At 44.6% G+C, this 16,597-nt stretch overlaps 1 protein-coding gene across 7 annotated transcripts in view; it reads left to right on the top strand.

Moving 5' to 3' along the window:
- Positions 1-16,597, top strand: part of Kif13a (kinesin family member 13A) — a 177,642-nt gene that overhangs the window by 97,845 nt on the left and 63,200 nt on the right. For all 7 annotated transcript variants that reach the window (XM_051194333.1, XM_051194336.1, XM_051194337.1 and 4 more), the window contains 5 exons: positions 3,519-3,611; positions 5,173-5,353; positions 9,076-9,163; positions 10,396-10,530; positions 10,959-11,071. In XM_051194333.1, coding sequence (XP_051050290.1) covers positions 3,519-3,611; positions 5,173-5,353; positions 9,076-9,163; positions 10,396-10,530; positions 10,959-11,071 — 610 coding nt within the window. The remainder of the gene's footprint in view (positions 1-3,518; positions 3,612-5,172; positions 5,354-9,075; positions 9,164-10,395; positions 10,531-10,958; positions 11,072-16,597) is intronic.

A 16,597-nucleotide genomic window follows, 5' to 3' on the forward strand; every position in this document is an offset into this window, starting at 1 on the left:
GTCTGAGAGATTGTGGAACTAGGAAGCTATGTCTGGTTCCTTGTCCAGAACCTTTTTTTAGCTTTCTCAGTCCCTATGTTTGGATATTTAAACTCCACATTGGAGACCATATGTAGTGGTCCTTTGAAAAAAGTAGAAGATACTGTTGTATATGAAGGGAACCCAAGAGCCTTGTTGCAGACAAGGACTTAAGAGCAATGTTTAGAGTATGTGTGTCATAAACCATCATACCAACAGCACCTTGCATTGGAGGGTATCTGCACACACATTTCACAACAAACTGTATGTTTAGAAAAGGCTGTTATAATTCTGTTTGCTTTAAGAATCTGTGTATTTGGAGCTGGAGAGATGGCTCAGAGGTTAAGAGCACATTGTTCTTCCAGAGGTCCTGAGTTCAATTCCCAGCAACCACATGATGGCTCACAACCATCCATAATGAGATCTGGTACTGTCTTCTGGCCTGCAGGGATATATGCAAACTATATACATAATAAATAATCTAAACATTGAGCCAAACTCTTAAAATCCAGTTGCAGACAGGGAGGAGTGATGAGCAAAGTGGTCAAGAACAGGCTGGAGAAACCCATAGAAACTGCTGGCCTGAACAAGGGGGAGTTCATGGACTCCAGTCTGATAACTGGGAAACCAGCATAGAACTGAGAATCCCTGATTGTGGTATTAGTTGGGAGGACTGGGCAGTCTATGGGACCTCTGGTAGTGGATCAGTATTTATCCCTAGTTTATGGATGGACTTTGGGAGCCCATTCCACATAGAGGGATACTCTCTCAATCTAGACACATGGGGGAGGGCCTAGGCCATGCTCCAAAATATATGACAGACTTTGAAGATCCCCCATGGAAGGCCTCACCCTCCCTGGGAAGCAGAATGGGGATTGAAAGGGGCTTGATAGGTAGGGGGAACAGAGGAGACCAGGAGGGTACAGGAACTGGGATTGATGTAAAACAAGCTTGTTTCTAATTTAAATGAAAATTTTATATGTTCTACCAACATGTTTTGAGTAAGCTGTATACTAAGTGGTAGGTGTTAGAAATGGAGAAGTAACCATGTAAATATGGAATATTTTTTCTGATTTATTTTGCAAAGTTTAACATCCCCCCTTTTCCTCTCTGTGAGTATCTCATGCATTATAATGTATATAACTCTTTACGTTATATGTAGCTACTATAGCATGGCTTTTCTCTAGTTAGTATTGCTTCTTAATATCATAATTGTTGACACACAGAAGTACTTTTTAATTTTTAAATGTATTCTTTTTCTATTCTGCAATGTGTATGTTTAAGGCATCCACTCCCATACTAATAATGGGTATTTAAGTTGAGTGCAGTTTATAGCATGGTAATCATTGCTGCCCGGACATCCAGGGACATGTGGGGGAGCGTGTCACTAAGACTGATGCACACAGAGGAGGCTTATTCGCTTCCCCTGTCAGGTTTCCCTTCAGAGTGGCCGCTTGCAATGACCCTCTCAGCAGTGGTTTATACATGATGTCTTTCTCTACATCTCAGCAAGATTTGATGTTGCCGGAATTTCATTTTTTGGCATCTTAGTGGTTGAAGTGTTCGCTTTTGTCCCTTGTTGACAGTCTTTGAAGAGTGTTGTCCTGCGACTCTGACATACGGCAAGGTGGTGCTACAATCCTATCCAACGTCCCACAAAAGAGAATACCCAACCAGTGATAGCTTGCATTTGTTCTTTTTAACACGAGGAGATTTTTCAAATATACCGATGGACAAAATGATTAAAGTGACTTATCCTTTCAACAAATATTTATTAAGCATTTTATATGAGACAGTAGGATTACAAAGATAAAAAGATTGTCATCTCTGACATCAGGGTGCTCTCATCCCAGGGCTGGAAACAGCCTAAGCCAGTAGTGCAGTAAGAGCAAATGTTCTAGAAACCACAGGAATATGGAGTAAGGGAGTGTAATGTAATTCTCTTAACTGTTGGAAAGTCAATGTGAAGAAGGTACATGCCATCTTGAATGTTTAATAAACAGGCCATAGTACACTGTGTTCCACTCCACCTTAGTGTAGTTCATGGGAGAAGCCCCAGCAGCTGGGCTATGGCAAGGATTAATGAGAGAAAACTTATCCTCATGTGGGAACATGGATGAAGTGGGCCTGCAAGTCTACTGATGGCTAGGTATTAGTTACTTTTCCTATTGCTCCCGTAAGCACCCTGGTCAAAGCAGTTTGAGGAAGGAAGGGTTTCTCTGGGCTCACAGTTCTGGAGGAACTCCATCATGGCAGGAAAATGAGTCCCCAGACCACATCGCACTGGCCGTCAGGAAGGAGAGAGCAATGACTGGTGGTGCTTAGCTTGCTTTCTCCTTTTGATTCAGTCTAGGATGAATGCCAGCCTGCTTACATCTAAGCTCCTCCCTACAGTTAATCTAGGTCATCCCTCAAAGCCTTGCCCAGGGGCTTGCTGCCTAGGGGATTCTAGATCCTGTCCTGTTGACTGGTAGTCAATATTAACCATCACCCGTCCCCCACCAGTGAGCAGTTTTCCTGTAGCTGGCTGGCTGTGCAAAACACTTTGCACAGGGAAGAAATAGACATAAAGAAAATGTGTGCCATGGTTCTCACTAGTTGGAAACTGGATCCAGATGGGGAGACAAGACAGTTCACATTTAGTAACATCTAGATAGAATTTCTAAGGAGAAAAGGAAACCAATTCTGACAGTGCTTTTATACAGCCTCCTAACAAGGAGTAGAGATTTTAATCCCCAGAGAAATGTCAAAGAGGAAGCAACATGGAATCATGACTTCATCCAGATATTCAGCTCTGGTTTGGGAGCAAAACGGGTGTTGCAAGCCAGGCATGGTTATCCATGCCTAAAGGCTCAGCTCCTGAGCAGGCTGGGGTAGGAGCGTCGCTGGGATTTATGTGTTTGAGATCAATCTGGGCAATATAGCAAGACCTCATCTGCATAAAATTGCATTTCTTAAGCGCTTACATATAACTGTATAGTAAGCATTGCATATACCTTTACATTTTGAGAAGGGGGGACTGAGAGAAGGTTGTTACTAACACATCTGTGAGAGAGCTGGAGAGATGACTCAACTGCTAAGACCTGGGACCAGTTCCCAGAACCCACCTGGCGGCTCACCTCTGCCTGTAACTTCAGTTCCAGGGCTGCAGCACCCTCTTCTGGCCCCTGAGGGTACTGCACATGTGGTATACATACATACGCATACATATATCCAAACTAAACGAGTCTCTTAAAAAAACAAATAAAAACAAACAAACAAAAGCCCCAAAAACACATCTCAACACAAATCGCCCTTTTTACCTTACTTTTAAATGCCTGTTTGGGCAGTCAAGAGTGCTTGCTGCTGCCCTTCCAATGATACATCATACATCAGGCATCTCACAGCTGCATGAAACTCCAGCTTCAGGGAGTCGGACCCCTCTTCTGGCTTGTGCAGGGACCCACACATGGACATAAAACTAGTAAGTCTTAAATGTTTGTCTTGGTTTTTTTCCCTAGGTCAGGAAGTCGTTTTCAAGTGCCTCGGCGAAGGAATTCTAGAGAAAGCTTTTCAGGGATACAATGCCTGTATTTTTGCATATGGCCAGACAGGTAAGATATAGCTTTTATTGCAGTCGGTGATAAAAAGCAAGTATTCTGAAGGATGTAGGTCAGGGGACAAGTATTTTCCTAACACATGCAAAATCCTGGATTTAACCCCAGCCTGTAAATAAAACAATGCATAAGTGTTTTGTTTGTTTGTTTTTGTATTTGTTTGTTTTTGTTTGTTTGTGTGTGTGTGTTTGTGTGTTTGTTTGCATGTGTGCATGTGTGTGTGTGTGTGTGTGTGTGTGTGTGTGTGTGTGTGTGTTAGTAAGGATTTAATCCAGGACCTTCTGTGTGACAAGCAGGAACTGTGCCCCACTGAGCTACATCCACACCTTAGATATAATTTCCTCATATGTAAAAGGCAGGGGGAACTTAAGAAACCCAGAAATAGTCTCCTGATGTTTTGGACTGAACTGACTCATGCAATCAAAAGTGTCCCGCTTTTTGACAATGCATCAATTCTGGTAATTGCCTGATTCCAGTGTTAATAAGTGTAGCTAGTTCCAAACCATTAAGTGTCATTTTCCTAAATCATAGTCTTAACCTGGATTTTGAACTGGAAAGCTAATCACCAGTTTCTCAGTGTAAATGTTTTAGGTGAATCCATACAATTTTTTTTTAGAATCCCCCACTACTGAGCCTTCCACATGGGCATAAAAACGATGATGGATTCTACACTGAGGCAGGTGGAGTAAGTGGTCAAAACAGGCAGATCCAAATATAGTTGTGGCCCACGTATTATCGCTCTGAGATGTTGCTCTTTCAGAGTTGAAATGAGTAGTAATTCTTAAGAACGCCTCCTCCTACTGCACCACCCTACACACTATAGCTACAAGAATCCAGAGAGAGCGCAGACAATGTAGTGTGTGGTAAGTCCAGCCATGACACACTGTGTTGCTTAGTGGACAGCCGGGAGTTTACTGTGAATGCAATATCATATCCCAGTGAAATTTTATCCAGAACTAAGAAAACCGCTCATGTCGTAAAAGGCGTGCCGTGTAGGCATGTGGACTTCACTTTAATTACCAGAACCTGTATAGAAAAGCTAGGCATGGTGGTGTGCCCTTAGAATCCAGTGCTTCAGAGCCAGAGGCAGGCAGATTACTAGAGTTTGATGGCCAGTCTGTGTCATGCACCTGGCAAGCTCTGGGGCCAGAGAGAGACCTTGCCTCCAATAACAGGGAGACAGGAATGACTCCCCAAGTTGACCTCTGCTCTCTACACATGCATGGGCACTTGCGCACTCATTCATCACACACAACACTTTCCGTAGCACTTAGAGGACAGGTGAAACTTTACCAAGCACTCTTAAGGGTGCATTTGTAGAGATTGCATTCCTAGATACTTATTCCTACATAATGGACTTACCAACCTTCCAGAAATAGATGGGAGGTTCCAGTGTGGAAGAGAAGAGTAACTGAGCACTGTTGTTCAGGGGTCTGGGTTTGAGGTCAAGTGTACCCCATTTTTTTTCTGTAGAGCTTTGCTATCAAGAGCACCTTGTATTACGGAAGTGTCCAGCTTGCTTTTCCTCCTGCCCTTCCATCTCTCTGCTCTTTTCCAGGCTCTGGAAAGTCCTTCTCTATGATGGGTCATGCTGAGCAGCTAGGCCTTATCCCCAGGCTCTGCTGTGCCCTGTTTAAAAGGATCTCTCTGGAGCAGAACGAGACCCAGACCTTTAAAGTCGAAGTATCATATATGGAAATTTATAATGAGAAGGTCCGGGACCTCTTGGACCCCAAGGGGTAAGTGGGCACTTGACATAAAGCTTGAGTATAGGAAGCCTAAAGTTAAGTGATCTTAGAATTAAAATTGCAAGGGTGTATATGTATTTGAGCCATTGCTCACTGCTTTGATGTCATTTTGTGTGCCGAAAAGGAGGAGCCTCGCCAGACTCATCACTGTGTCACAGTTGTACACATTTTATCCTAAACATCCATGTAAAGTTGCTCACGTCACCGTGTGAAAAGATGTTTTTACCACTGGCATTAGTTTTTGTCACCAGGGACAATTCATCAAAACTAAGTTATAGGAGCTGGAGAGATGGTTCAGTGGTTAAGAAAGTGGGCTGCTCTTCCAGAGGACCCAGGTTCCAGTCCCAGCACCCACAAGGTGGCTAACAGTCATCTATAATTCCAATCCCAAGGGATCTGTCGCCCCTTTCTGGCATCTGTGGGTATTGCACACACATGGTGCATAGCCATGCATTCAGGCAAAACACCCATACACATAAAATAAAAATAAAGTGAAGTAAATATGAATTATAGAGTTGAGTGGTATGGTGCATGCCTATAATCCCAGCATTCAGAGGCCGAAGCAGGAGGATTACTGCCTATTTGAGGCTGTCATGGGCTACATAGTGAGTTCCAGGCCAGAGTTATGTAGAGAGACCCTTGCCTCAAAGAAACAATAGAAAATTGTGTTCTAATTGCACACTAGTCCTTGCATTCATAAATTGCAGCTCTAAATTGGAAGTAACCTGGTAGGAGGGTTGCAGCCACCGCCCCTTCTCTGGTTATGTGTTGGGAGCATGCAGGGAGCTCTTTAAGGGTCTTGACAAGCTTGAGTTCACACCCGCATTCTTGATGATTTGGGAGACACCGGTGAAACCCAGGCATTTGCCTCATTCAGAAACTAGGTGATGCTGATGTGGTGGTGCACACCTGTAATTCCAGCACTGGGGAAGCAGAGGCAGGCGGATCTAAGAGTTTGGAACCAGCCTGTTCTACAGAGCAAGTTCCAGAACAGTCAGGGCTATTCAGAGAGACCTTGTTTTGAGAAATCTAAACAAACCAAACCAAACAAAAAAACTAAAGTGTTAAAACCAGGTGAGTTTGATTTATAAATTCTTTTGGGGGGGGGTTGTTTTGTTTTTGGTTTTATTTGTTTGTTTTTCAAGACATGGTTTCTCAGTGTAGCTTTGTAGACCAGGCTGGCCTTGAACTCACAGAAATCCATCTGCCTCTGCCTCATGAGTGCTGGGATTAAAACACCACCACCCAACTCTTACATTCTTTTTTTTTTTTTTTTTTTTTTTTTTCATGCAAAAGTTTTCATTGATTTAAAAGTAATAGACTGGAAAACATACAGAAAACACATATATATCTTAAGAACTATAAGAAATGAAGTTGACATTTAATCATAGCACTCAAAAATAATCTTAGTTCACAGCTGAGCATGTCTCCCTGCTGTGTTTCAGATCTGTGCCATGTGTGGACATGCTCACATCCTTGAGTGTTTTGTATTAACAGTCCAGTATCCTGAATTTCCTGTGTAACCTGATGACCACTTTCCCCATCAGTAAATACTTTCCAGTTGTTTGAGTAGCTGTGTAATATGTAGCATTTCTGCCTACTTTCCATTCCTGTGATCTCAAATGAAAGTAAGAGTTTTAACAATTATATTATAGACATCAAGATGATCCCAGTTGCCGGGCATTGGTGGTGCACGCCTTTAATCCCAGCACTCGGGAGGCAGAGGCAGGTGTGTTTCTGTGAGTTCGAGGCCAGCCTGGTCTACAGAGCTAGTTCCAGGACAGGCTCCAAAACAAATCAGAGAAACCCTGTCTCAAAAAAACAAAAACAAAAACCAAAAAAAATGTTCCAGTCACAGAAAAGTGTGTGTTTACTCGAAAAATTTACTAACTGCTTATACAAAAGAATGTTTGTGTAAAAAAATATCAGTCCCTGCCTACTTACTGTCTTTAGAACATGGAGAGTGACCAGTAATTCCTAATCTTCCTATATGTCTCCTGGAGACTTACTCCTTTCCCTGCCGATCCCCAAGTCAACTACTATTAGGAATTTTACATTTACCATTCTCCTCTCCTGCAGCATTCAGTCATGATTTTGTACAACCTCTAACTTTGTATAAACAGCACCAGCGTTTATTCATTTCACTGGTTTTTACATATGGGACTATAATGTGATAGTTTGGGATATTGTGTAATATTCATTGCATGGTCACAGTTTGATCCTTTTCTCATCACGTGCACGGTGTCATATTTCCTCCGTCTACTACTGCTCTGAGCCTTCGTAGGCAGGCTTCCTGGCACATAGGTCCAGGAGTTTCTCAAAGGTTCACTTGCAGTTAGGACTGGAGTCACAAGATAAGGAGGCTCCTGCTTCGTTAAATAGAGCATCAACAGCATGCAGGAATTCCAAATATCAGCCTGAGAGCCCCTTGAGAGTATGCTAGCTTACTTCTTGCTATTGAGAGCATTGCAGAATTTGGCTGGTAAGGAGAATGAGCCCACTGCTGGGGTGTATGCATGACCAGCTATCTTGACGATCAGATGGGTTGGTCTCTGAGTCCAACAGAGTTGCTATAGTGACGCTGAATTCTCATCCTTAAAAGTGAGATTAAAGGGGATAACTGAAAAATGCTTCAGAAACTTTGCCAAGACTTTCAGAAGCACCAGGGATTTCCCACAGCTGAGAGGCACCAAGCGTTAACTCTTTGAAAGATGATTAAATACCCTGTGCCATGAAAGAGATGGCACCTACAGTACAGGAAGACTCTAGTAGCTCTGTTTCAAATCTCATTGGTCTGATAAATGTCTCAGATGGGTTCCAAATCAGAGGTAACCATTCAGTATTCTCAAGAGCCCTACAGAGGCAGTGAGATGCCTCATGGGACTTGCTGCTGAGCCCAGCAATGTGAAGTTGATCCCAGGGACCAATGTAATGAAAGAGGAGAACCCACTTCCCTCTGACATCCATATGCGCACACACTCACACACAAACTCACACTGACACACATACACACTCATACTCACACACATACACTAACACACATACATGTACACATATACACTCACATACACACACAAACACACACACACACACACACACACACACACACATTAGAGCCCCCAAAATTGTCATCAGCAGAGCCAGTTCAAATAGCAGAAATCAGTGGTTACAATTGTGTTTTACCTGACTTTCTATATAAAATCACCAGCATTCAGCCAACATAAATCAGTGAAAGTTGAAAAAGTAAATTAAAGTTAAAAAATATTTTATTATTGTTCAGTATTTACTCAACATTTTTAACCTTGAGAGAGAGAGAGAAAATAAAGCTGGTGTGTGGGGAGGATATGGGAGAAGTTAGGGTAGGGAAAGAATATGATCAAAATATTTTGTTTGGAATTCTCAAGAGAATAAATAAAAACTATCAAAAAGAATGTAAGATGTCCTTGATAAAGAATGTACAGGCTTCTCCATCTACTCACACAAGGGAGCCAAGTCTAGGCTTAGCTGCTCTGACTTTTCTTGGGACCAGAGAGATGTTTTAAAATAGTATCGATCTTTGAAATGCATTTCTTGTGTGGAATGCTGCTTTGTTAGTCCATGGATAGATTTACCTTCTAATCTCTGAAAACTCTTGGAAACTGTAATCTGAATTTCCAAAGGCTTAAGCAGTTCCCATTGTGTAAGATTCACTCACTGGGATTCTAATCCTACAGGAGCAGGCAATCCCTTAAAGTCCGAGAGCATAAGGTCCTGGGCCCATATGTAGATGGTCTGTCACAGCTGGCTGTCACCAGCTTTGAGGTAAGATCCTTTTGTTTTGTTTTGTTTTTCCCAATGTCATTAAAGAAGAAAAAGCAGTCAGAATGGGTGATGCTGAGCCTGATTTTGTATGGTTGTGTGATGGCACACTGATGCCATTCACAGCCTCAGGCGTACAGACCAGCACAGCTGGGAGAAATGTCCTTCCATCACGCTTCTGGCTACCTCGGCGTGAAAAGTTCACAGTGAGGCCTGAAAGTCAGGCAGTCAGGTTGCTGAGTGTTTCCTTCTTGCCTCTGTGGAACCCTCTCCCCAGGGCGGCAATTGGCAGCCTTTGAACAAATCTGGAAGTCTACAAGGCATTTGGTGGTTGACTAATGCCTTCTTGTAGGCAGACCCTGCTTTGACTTCTAACACTCTGCTGCCCCCTGTTTCCCTTATCCAAGGGGTCTGGGTTCCTCCCAGCCCCTGACTTTTATTTCTACTGTTATTTCTATAGTCATTACCCTGGATCCAAGTCTTGTAGCACAGATTGCTAGTTCTGTTGCTGGAGAGTGCCGATGAATGAGAGAATGAATAGATGAACAAACTCCTATATTTGCTTACGATGTATAAGAGATGTAGGAGACCCGTTATCACCTGAGACCAAGTAAAGCTCAAATGAGGGCCGGCGTCCAGCTACTTAAACAAACAATACTGTGTTTCTTGGGTTAGGTTTGGACTCATTCGCCACTTTAAGTGCACTCGGGCTCTGATAAGAATTAACAGCCCCTTCTCTCTCAGCGGTGTCCAGTCAGCACTTTGACTAAGCCGGTTTCCCAGCTAGTGGCGATGGAGCTGGGTCCCTGACATCATCTTGTCACTTACTACTAACAGCCAGGAAACTCCTTTTGCACCTGAGTGCTGCCTCCCCCTAGATACGGGGAATCTCAGATGACCTCCATCAGCGTCTGGGTGTGTGGAGAGTTTCTTCATAGCATTTATTCAGCAGATGTCTTCTAAGAGCCCACGGGCCCCAGGTGTGCACTAGGAATGAGGACACAAAGATGACAGAGGAAGTCCCCTGCTCTTGCAGAGCCACAGTTGTCACAGAGGGAGGCAGACAGCAGGGAACCGGCAGCCGCCCCAGGGTGACAGGCACAGGAGAGTTGGGATTAAATGAAGTGACCTGTTCTTGAGTGCAAGTAGAGCTCTTCTGGGGATGTGCGAAGGAACAAGTGGGGTGTTAGCAGCTCCGAGTTTGCTCATAGTGCTTTCTCGGTCTTTGCCTCTAGGACATTGAGTCACTGATGTCTGAGGGAAATAAGTCTCGAACGGTAGCCGCAACCAACATGAATGAAGAGAGCAGCCGCTCCCATGCTGTCTTCAACATCATCATCACACAGACTCTGTATGACCTGCAGTCTGGGGTGAGAGACAAGGCGGATCTTTCCGAGGTTGGGGAGCTCAGAGTGCAAACAGGGGAAGTGTTTCACAACTGGATTCAGTAACCCATGTCAAGTCAAATGTGGTGGTGCGCTTCTGGGATCCCAGCACTCCTGTAATGAAACGACGATAGGAGAACCCCCAGAAGCCTGTGGACCAGCTAGCCTGAGCCAGCCTGAGCCACTGCAAGGGAGATCCTGCCTCAACGAGGAGGAATACACACGTACCCTACATACATGCACAGTAGAAAGATTTAAAATTTCCTCTTCTAGGAAGTGATTTGCTGGCCGAGATAATTGTGATTAATGTCCTGAGCCCTCTGTGGTGTTGTGGATCACAGTGTTGATAAAAACGTGATATCCGTGCGGCCTTCCCTCATGTCTGCTCTTTCTCTCTTATTTCCTCCAATCAGAACTCAGGGGAGAAAGTCAGTAAGGTGAGCCTGGTAGACCTGGCGGGGAGCGAGAGAGTGTCGAAGACAGGAGCTGCGGGCGAGCGGCTGAAAGAAGGCAGCAACATTAACAAGTAAGGTGACTGGAGCGCCTTGGGTGACAAGTTTGTTTGCTTTGAGTTTGGGGGACTAGTTGCATTGTGAAGAACCAGAGGTTCTAATGCAAAGAGGCTTAAGCGATTGTAACTTTGGTAAGCCCGATGGTGATGAACGCAGTCTGCCATTGTTCCAATGACTAACATGTATTGAAGTAAAGTCATGCGGTATAGCCCAGCCACACCCCTGCCAAGTGGTGCAATGCTTTTGTGTATCGTCATGTGGACACCTGGTCCCCAGCTCAGGGTGGCTGTAGTAGTAGTTACTGTTATTGTCGCTTTGATTATAACTGGCTAAAGTGACTGAAGGGTGGGAACATTGTATGTGAGCTCACAGTTAAAAGTCCATTGTGGCAGAAAGCATGGGGACAGGGGTAGTGCCCTGGCTGTGGCTATGGGAGTTGGCTTTCTTTGGGATGGGTGGAGGGCAGAACACTGCCATAACCTAATTCCCAGGGTTCCACCTCCTAAAGGTTCACACAGCACCACCATCTGGGGACCTAATGTGCAAGCACATTCAAGCGTGAATCGTTCAACTCGGGATTTCCCAAGTTCTCTGGGAAGATGCATAGTCTGATTGTGTACCTCCAGGCTGAGCAGATGATGGCAACCCACAGGTCACTGGAGAAACGCATTCTGGGTTGCTAAACTGCAATGCTGCTTTATCTAAATCTAAGGCCATTGCAAGCCAGGGAGCACCTGTAATACCATCTTGGGTAAACATCAAGCTCAGTGTTACAAGACAGAATGTATCACAGAAAAGCCTGCCTTAAATTCCTTTGCAAAGCTGATGCTGTTTGTGTTTGAGTGATGTAGATAAGTTTAAATGTTACTGAGTAAATAAATACCATCCTGGACACTGGAATCTGTGTGTGTGTGTGTGTGTGTGTGTGTGTGTGTGTGTGTCCGTGTCTGTGTGACTGTGTGCATTGGTTTAGTGGTAGGAGACAGGTTGGAATTTTTCAGAGAAACAAGGAGGAACCTAAGAAGGAAGGACTCAGTCTACAGTAACCCAGTGGCTTATACCATGGGAAGGCATGCAGGAGGAAGTCCTCTCCAAATTGAAAGGAAAGAGGTTTTCTATCCAAACGTTGTTCAAGGACCAACCAGGCTGCCCAGAATTCATCCTGCATCCACCGTTTATTAGAGGCGTGTGTTGTGGGCAAATGACTTAGTTACTCTGTCTCATTTCCCTCAGCTAATAAGGGGATGTTGAAGAGTAGCTGCTTCCTCAGATTGTGGGAGATTAAATGCCATGTATTTAGAACAATGCTTGGTGTGCAATTAGTACTGAATAAATACTAATTACATCAGTACTGTTTTTCTAATTAGCATAATTGCTATTGTTATTCCAAGTTCTACAAAAAAATAGTTTATAGTTGTTATCTCTTTCTGATGATTAATTGCAATTTGAGGTCTTGTCTTGAACAGAGTGTGACAAGTGGAAATATATTCAGGAGCTGCGTGTTCCTGCAGCCTGACATTTCAGCATCATACTGGCACAGAAAGATTAATAAAATGAGATGTGAAGCATCACTCCCTTTATCAGACCAACACAGCTGCACGCAGCGGGAGAGTCTCTCCGTTTTAGGGGGTCACCTCCCAGTCATCCTATCTGGGGCTCTGATAGGGGGCTTTGTTGTGCTTCATGACAAGACATTGCAGGAGGCCAGGATGTCCCTGCATCTCTTCTCCCCAAGAGCTCAGAAAAGGGTGGGAAAACAGAGGCAGGAGCAGGGTTTGTGTGTGCACGCGCATGTGTGCACGTGTGTTCACATACACATGCGTGCATGCATGTGTGTGCATGTGTTCACATACACATGCACACAAATGTGGAAGGGTCCCCTAGCAACAGGTCTCCTGGAGTTGACATTTATAGGCAGTTGTAAGCCACTGTGTGGGTGCTGGGAATTGAACTCAGCTCCTCCAGTAGAGCAGCCAATGTCTTAACCTCTGAGCCATCTCTCCAGCCCTAACCTACTACCAACATTGCAAGATGGATTTCGTGTCTTCGTCTGGCTGATGAGCAAACCTAGGCAGACAGTAGTCAGGTCACTGAGCCCTAATTGTGGTCCCTGGGGTTGACCGTGAGAAAGCTTTATGGGCTGTGTGTTATTTTCCTAGATGAGTCGTCTTAGGTCCTAGCATGGAGCCTGATGATGCTCCTCATATTAGATACACTATTTAGAAAATCTGACTGGATTGAACTGGGTTGTTCCAGGGCCGGTGGTAACATAGTCTAGATGCCCTAGCAACTTATGTATAATGACCTATGAGTTCTCCCAGCATCCTAACCTTTTCCTAACCACCACACCACAGTCCCTGACCGATGGAGTGTGTAGACCTTCCTGCTGTTTCGTGAGGTGGGACTTCTGTGTTCAGTGTGCCCTATGGGCACAGAGCAGGTCATTTTTTGTCTGTTGATACAACAGGTAGTTTAAAGACTCATTAACTGTTGTTTGGAACTGTTTGTCACATAAATGAAAGCTCATCGAACATGAGTTATGAAGGACTTTGTGCCATCCCTGCAGTGCATGCTGGGAATGCAGGACTTGAAAATCACAATATACCGCATAGCTCCCCCATGTAAAGTCCAAACTCTGTGCGTGTGTTACAAGGCAAAGGGCTTTGGGAGGTGTGATTAGGGTCGGATCTTTGAGATGTAGAGACTATCCAAGTGGACCCTATGTGTCAAAGGCTCCTTACAAATCAAAGAGGCTTGCAGGTAAGCCCGAGACACAGCAAGAGAGTGAGAGACTTGACTTTGTCTCTGCTTGAAGACGGAGCAAGGGACAGTGAGTCATGAATGAGGGTGGCCTGTAGAAGGTAGGAGACAATAGAGCATCAAGACTCCCTAGAGCTTCCCCAGGTGATGCAGATCCACCGACGCCTTGGCCTTAGCCCAGTAGTATGCAGTCTGGGTTTCTGACCTGCAGTAAGATTATAAAGCCGTGTGGATTTAAGCCACGACATCTATGGTAATATGTGATAGCAGGATGGTAACCCTTGAGGGAGCCTCCGGGTCAGGTGAGAAAGAGCATCACCACCCCAGAAGCAGAAGGCACCGGGATTTTCTTGACTAGGCCAAAGCAAGACCACTCCACTCTCACAATGTGGCCTCCAGACTGTAGCTCTAGACTATTTGTACATCGTTTATCTTTATTTACTCACATCGTGGGTATTTCCATATTTATTATGGACACTGTCCAAGATCCTTCCAGGGGTCCCAAAGTGTATAAAACAAATTCTAAAAGACTCCAAATTTCAAGACACACGCACACTCGAGGATCTCAGATACAGACTTGAACTTTGCAGATCCGTTTTATCTTGTCGAGTGTGTGATGATTAGATGCTGATTAGAACAAAGGCTGAGTAAGTTGCAACCCTGGCCTTGGGTGGTAGAATGGAAATAGCTTTGGAGCTATGTGTTGGTACATAGGATTGCCATAGAAACCTGTGAAGAACAGTGAGAAGCCAGCAGAGGTGAATGACAGCTGGTGGAGGAGGGGTCAAAATGGCCTTTCAGGGGAGACCCTGCAATTTCCTGATTGTCCATACCAGCTATGTGACCTACCCTTGATTTCCTCCTCTGTAAAACGTGACTCCGGAAGCCGTCAGTTATGTCTGCTTCCTGTGAAGATCCTGCCAGCGGTTTCTCATAAGGTGCTTAGGGAAGTGGCTGGCACACAGGAAGCTGAGCGTGTGCTAACAATGTTTAATAAGATAAAACTGCTCATAGTTCCACAAAGGGCTTTCTAAGCCTCATGATCAGTGACCAGCCCAGATGCTAAAGCTAAAGAAATCGCTGATGTGTTTCCTAAGTGCTCTCTCAGCCTCTAGGCTGGCTTCTTCCTAAGCAGCATCAATAATCCTCTTAAGCAGGGCTGTCAGCAGCTTCATGGGGACATCAGTGTCTGCCTAATGTGCTGCAGATTCAGGGGCATCCCCTCTCCCAAAGCGCTTAAGTGCTATAAAGCGTGTGGCACTCCTTTCGTGTGAGTAGTGAAGGCACCACAGCAGCATGTGGCTGCACTATCCTGGGATGAGGGGATGTAGCTTATCTGTAGACATTTTTCCTAGGGAGCTAGGCTGAGAGGCTGTCCATCAGAATGCCAGGCTACAAAGCTACCTGTCTGACAAAAGTGGGATGGAGACACCATTTACCTGCCGCTGAACTCTGGCTGCCTCAGTTTCTCTACAAGCTGGCTCAGTTCATAGGTTGCTCTTCCTAAGGCTCCCAGACTTGAACCGTGGTTCCCTCATGTTCTCAACCTTGGCCACTGCATAGATGACAGGCCACTTTAGACGTACTTTTCCTAGTGTGGTCTCCATCTCTTCTGTTGTGGTTATGTGTCTGCATAGACCCATCACCGCAGTTACTCAGGAAGCTAGGATGGAGGACACAAGTTCAAGGCTTTTGTGGGCTACAGAGTGGGTTCAGGGCTAGCTCACAGCTCAGTGAGGCTGTCTTAGAAGAAAAGGAGAAAAAAGGCTTGCCATGCCAAGGTCCCCAGTTCTACAAAACTAAACAGTAGTATAATAATGATAATAGTCCTTTAGCATTTCCAAAATTGGATTCCACTCAAGAAATAGTCTAATATATTACTTGTATGATTAGGTCGTACAACTTGTGACTCACGAGCTTAATAACAGCCTTTTCATTTTCCCTCTTGGATACTTTTCTGGTTCATGTTCACTCTGTTATGGAAGAACCTGACCCACAAGCCAGCTGCCCAGGAGTTCGAGCATTTTCCTGACTGCCTGTCCTCTTGCTGGCGCCTCAGAATGAGTATTGCGTAGTCTGTGTTGGGTTCCGTGGCTGCTTCCCATGTGCTTTTAAGAGGACTGGCTTCTGTGGTCGCTCTCGATTGGTCACTGTCAACATCAGAGTGGACAGTGTGACTGGAACCTGGCATCAGGAAAGGTGTCAGTGGCCGCCTCTTCTCTCACTACTCGGGGTTTGCCTGTCACAGGCTGATTCCTGGAGTAACAGTTCAACTTCTGAAGGGCTCATTTCCTTTGCAAACTTTCGTTTTTCAACTTTCCTTTTATTTATTATCTGCATCTTTCACCTCATGCATCTCGATCCCCTTCATTTCCCCACCCCTCCTAACTATGCTCTGCCTTCGTAACCTCCCCCCACAAAGTAAAATTCAAGAGAAAAGGGGGGGGGGGAATCTCACTATGGAAGCTGTAGTGTGACACAGTGAGTCATCTTTGCAAAACCTTTTGACCCCCCATTGCTCTTTGCTCCTTGGCAGTTCCTGGGCCAGATGCTCTGTTGATACTGTGAGATGTCTCAGCTGCCTCTCCACTCATTTTGAGTTTGCATAAGAAAGCCCCTCCCAATTGCTTTTTGTCTAACATCGTTTCCAAGGTATAAAATAAATGGAAAATTAATAGCAAGAAATAAGTAATCAGAGAAGAAGGATTGCCCATTAAAATGATGTACACACATTCCAGTATCAGATGGCAAATTTTAACAAAGCAGAAATCTACTGGCTA

The sequence above is a fragment of the Phodopus roborovskii genome, unplaced genomic scaffold, assembly GCF_943737965.1.
Source record: "Phodopus roborovskii unplaced genomic scaffold, PHOROB, whole genome shotgun sequence".
NCBI lineage: Eukaryota > Metazoa > Chordata > Mammalia > Rodentia > Cricetidae > Phodopus > Phodopus roborovskii.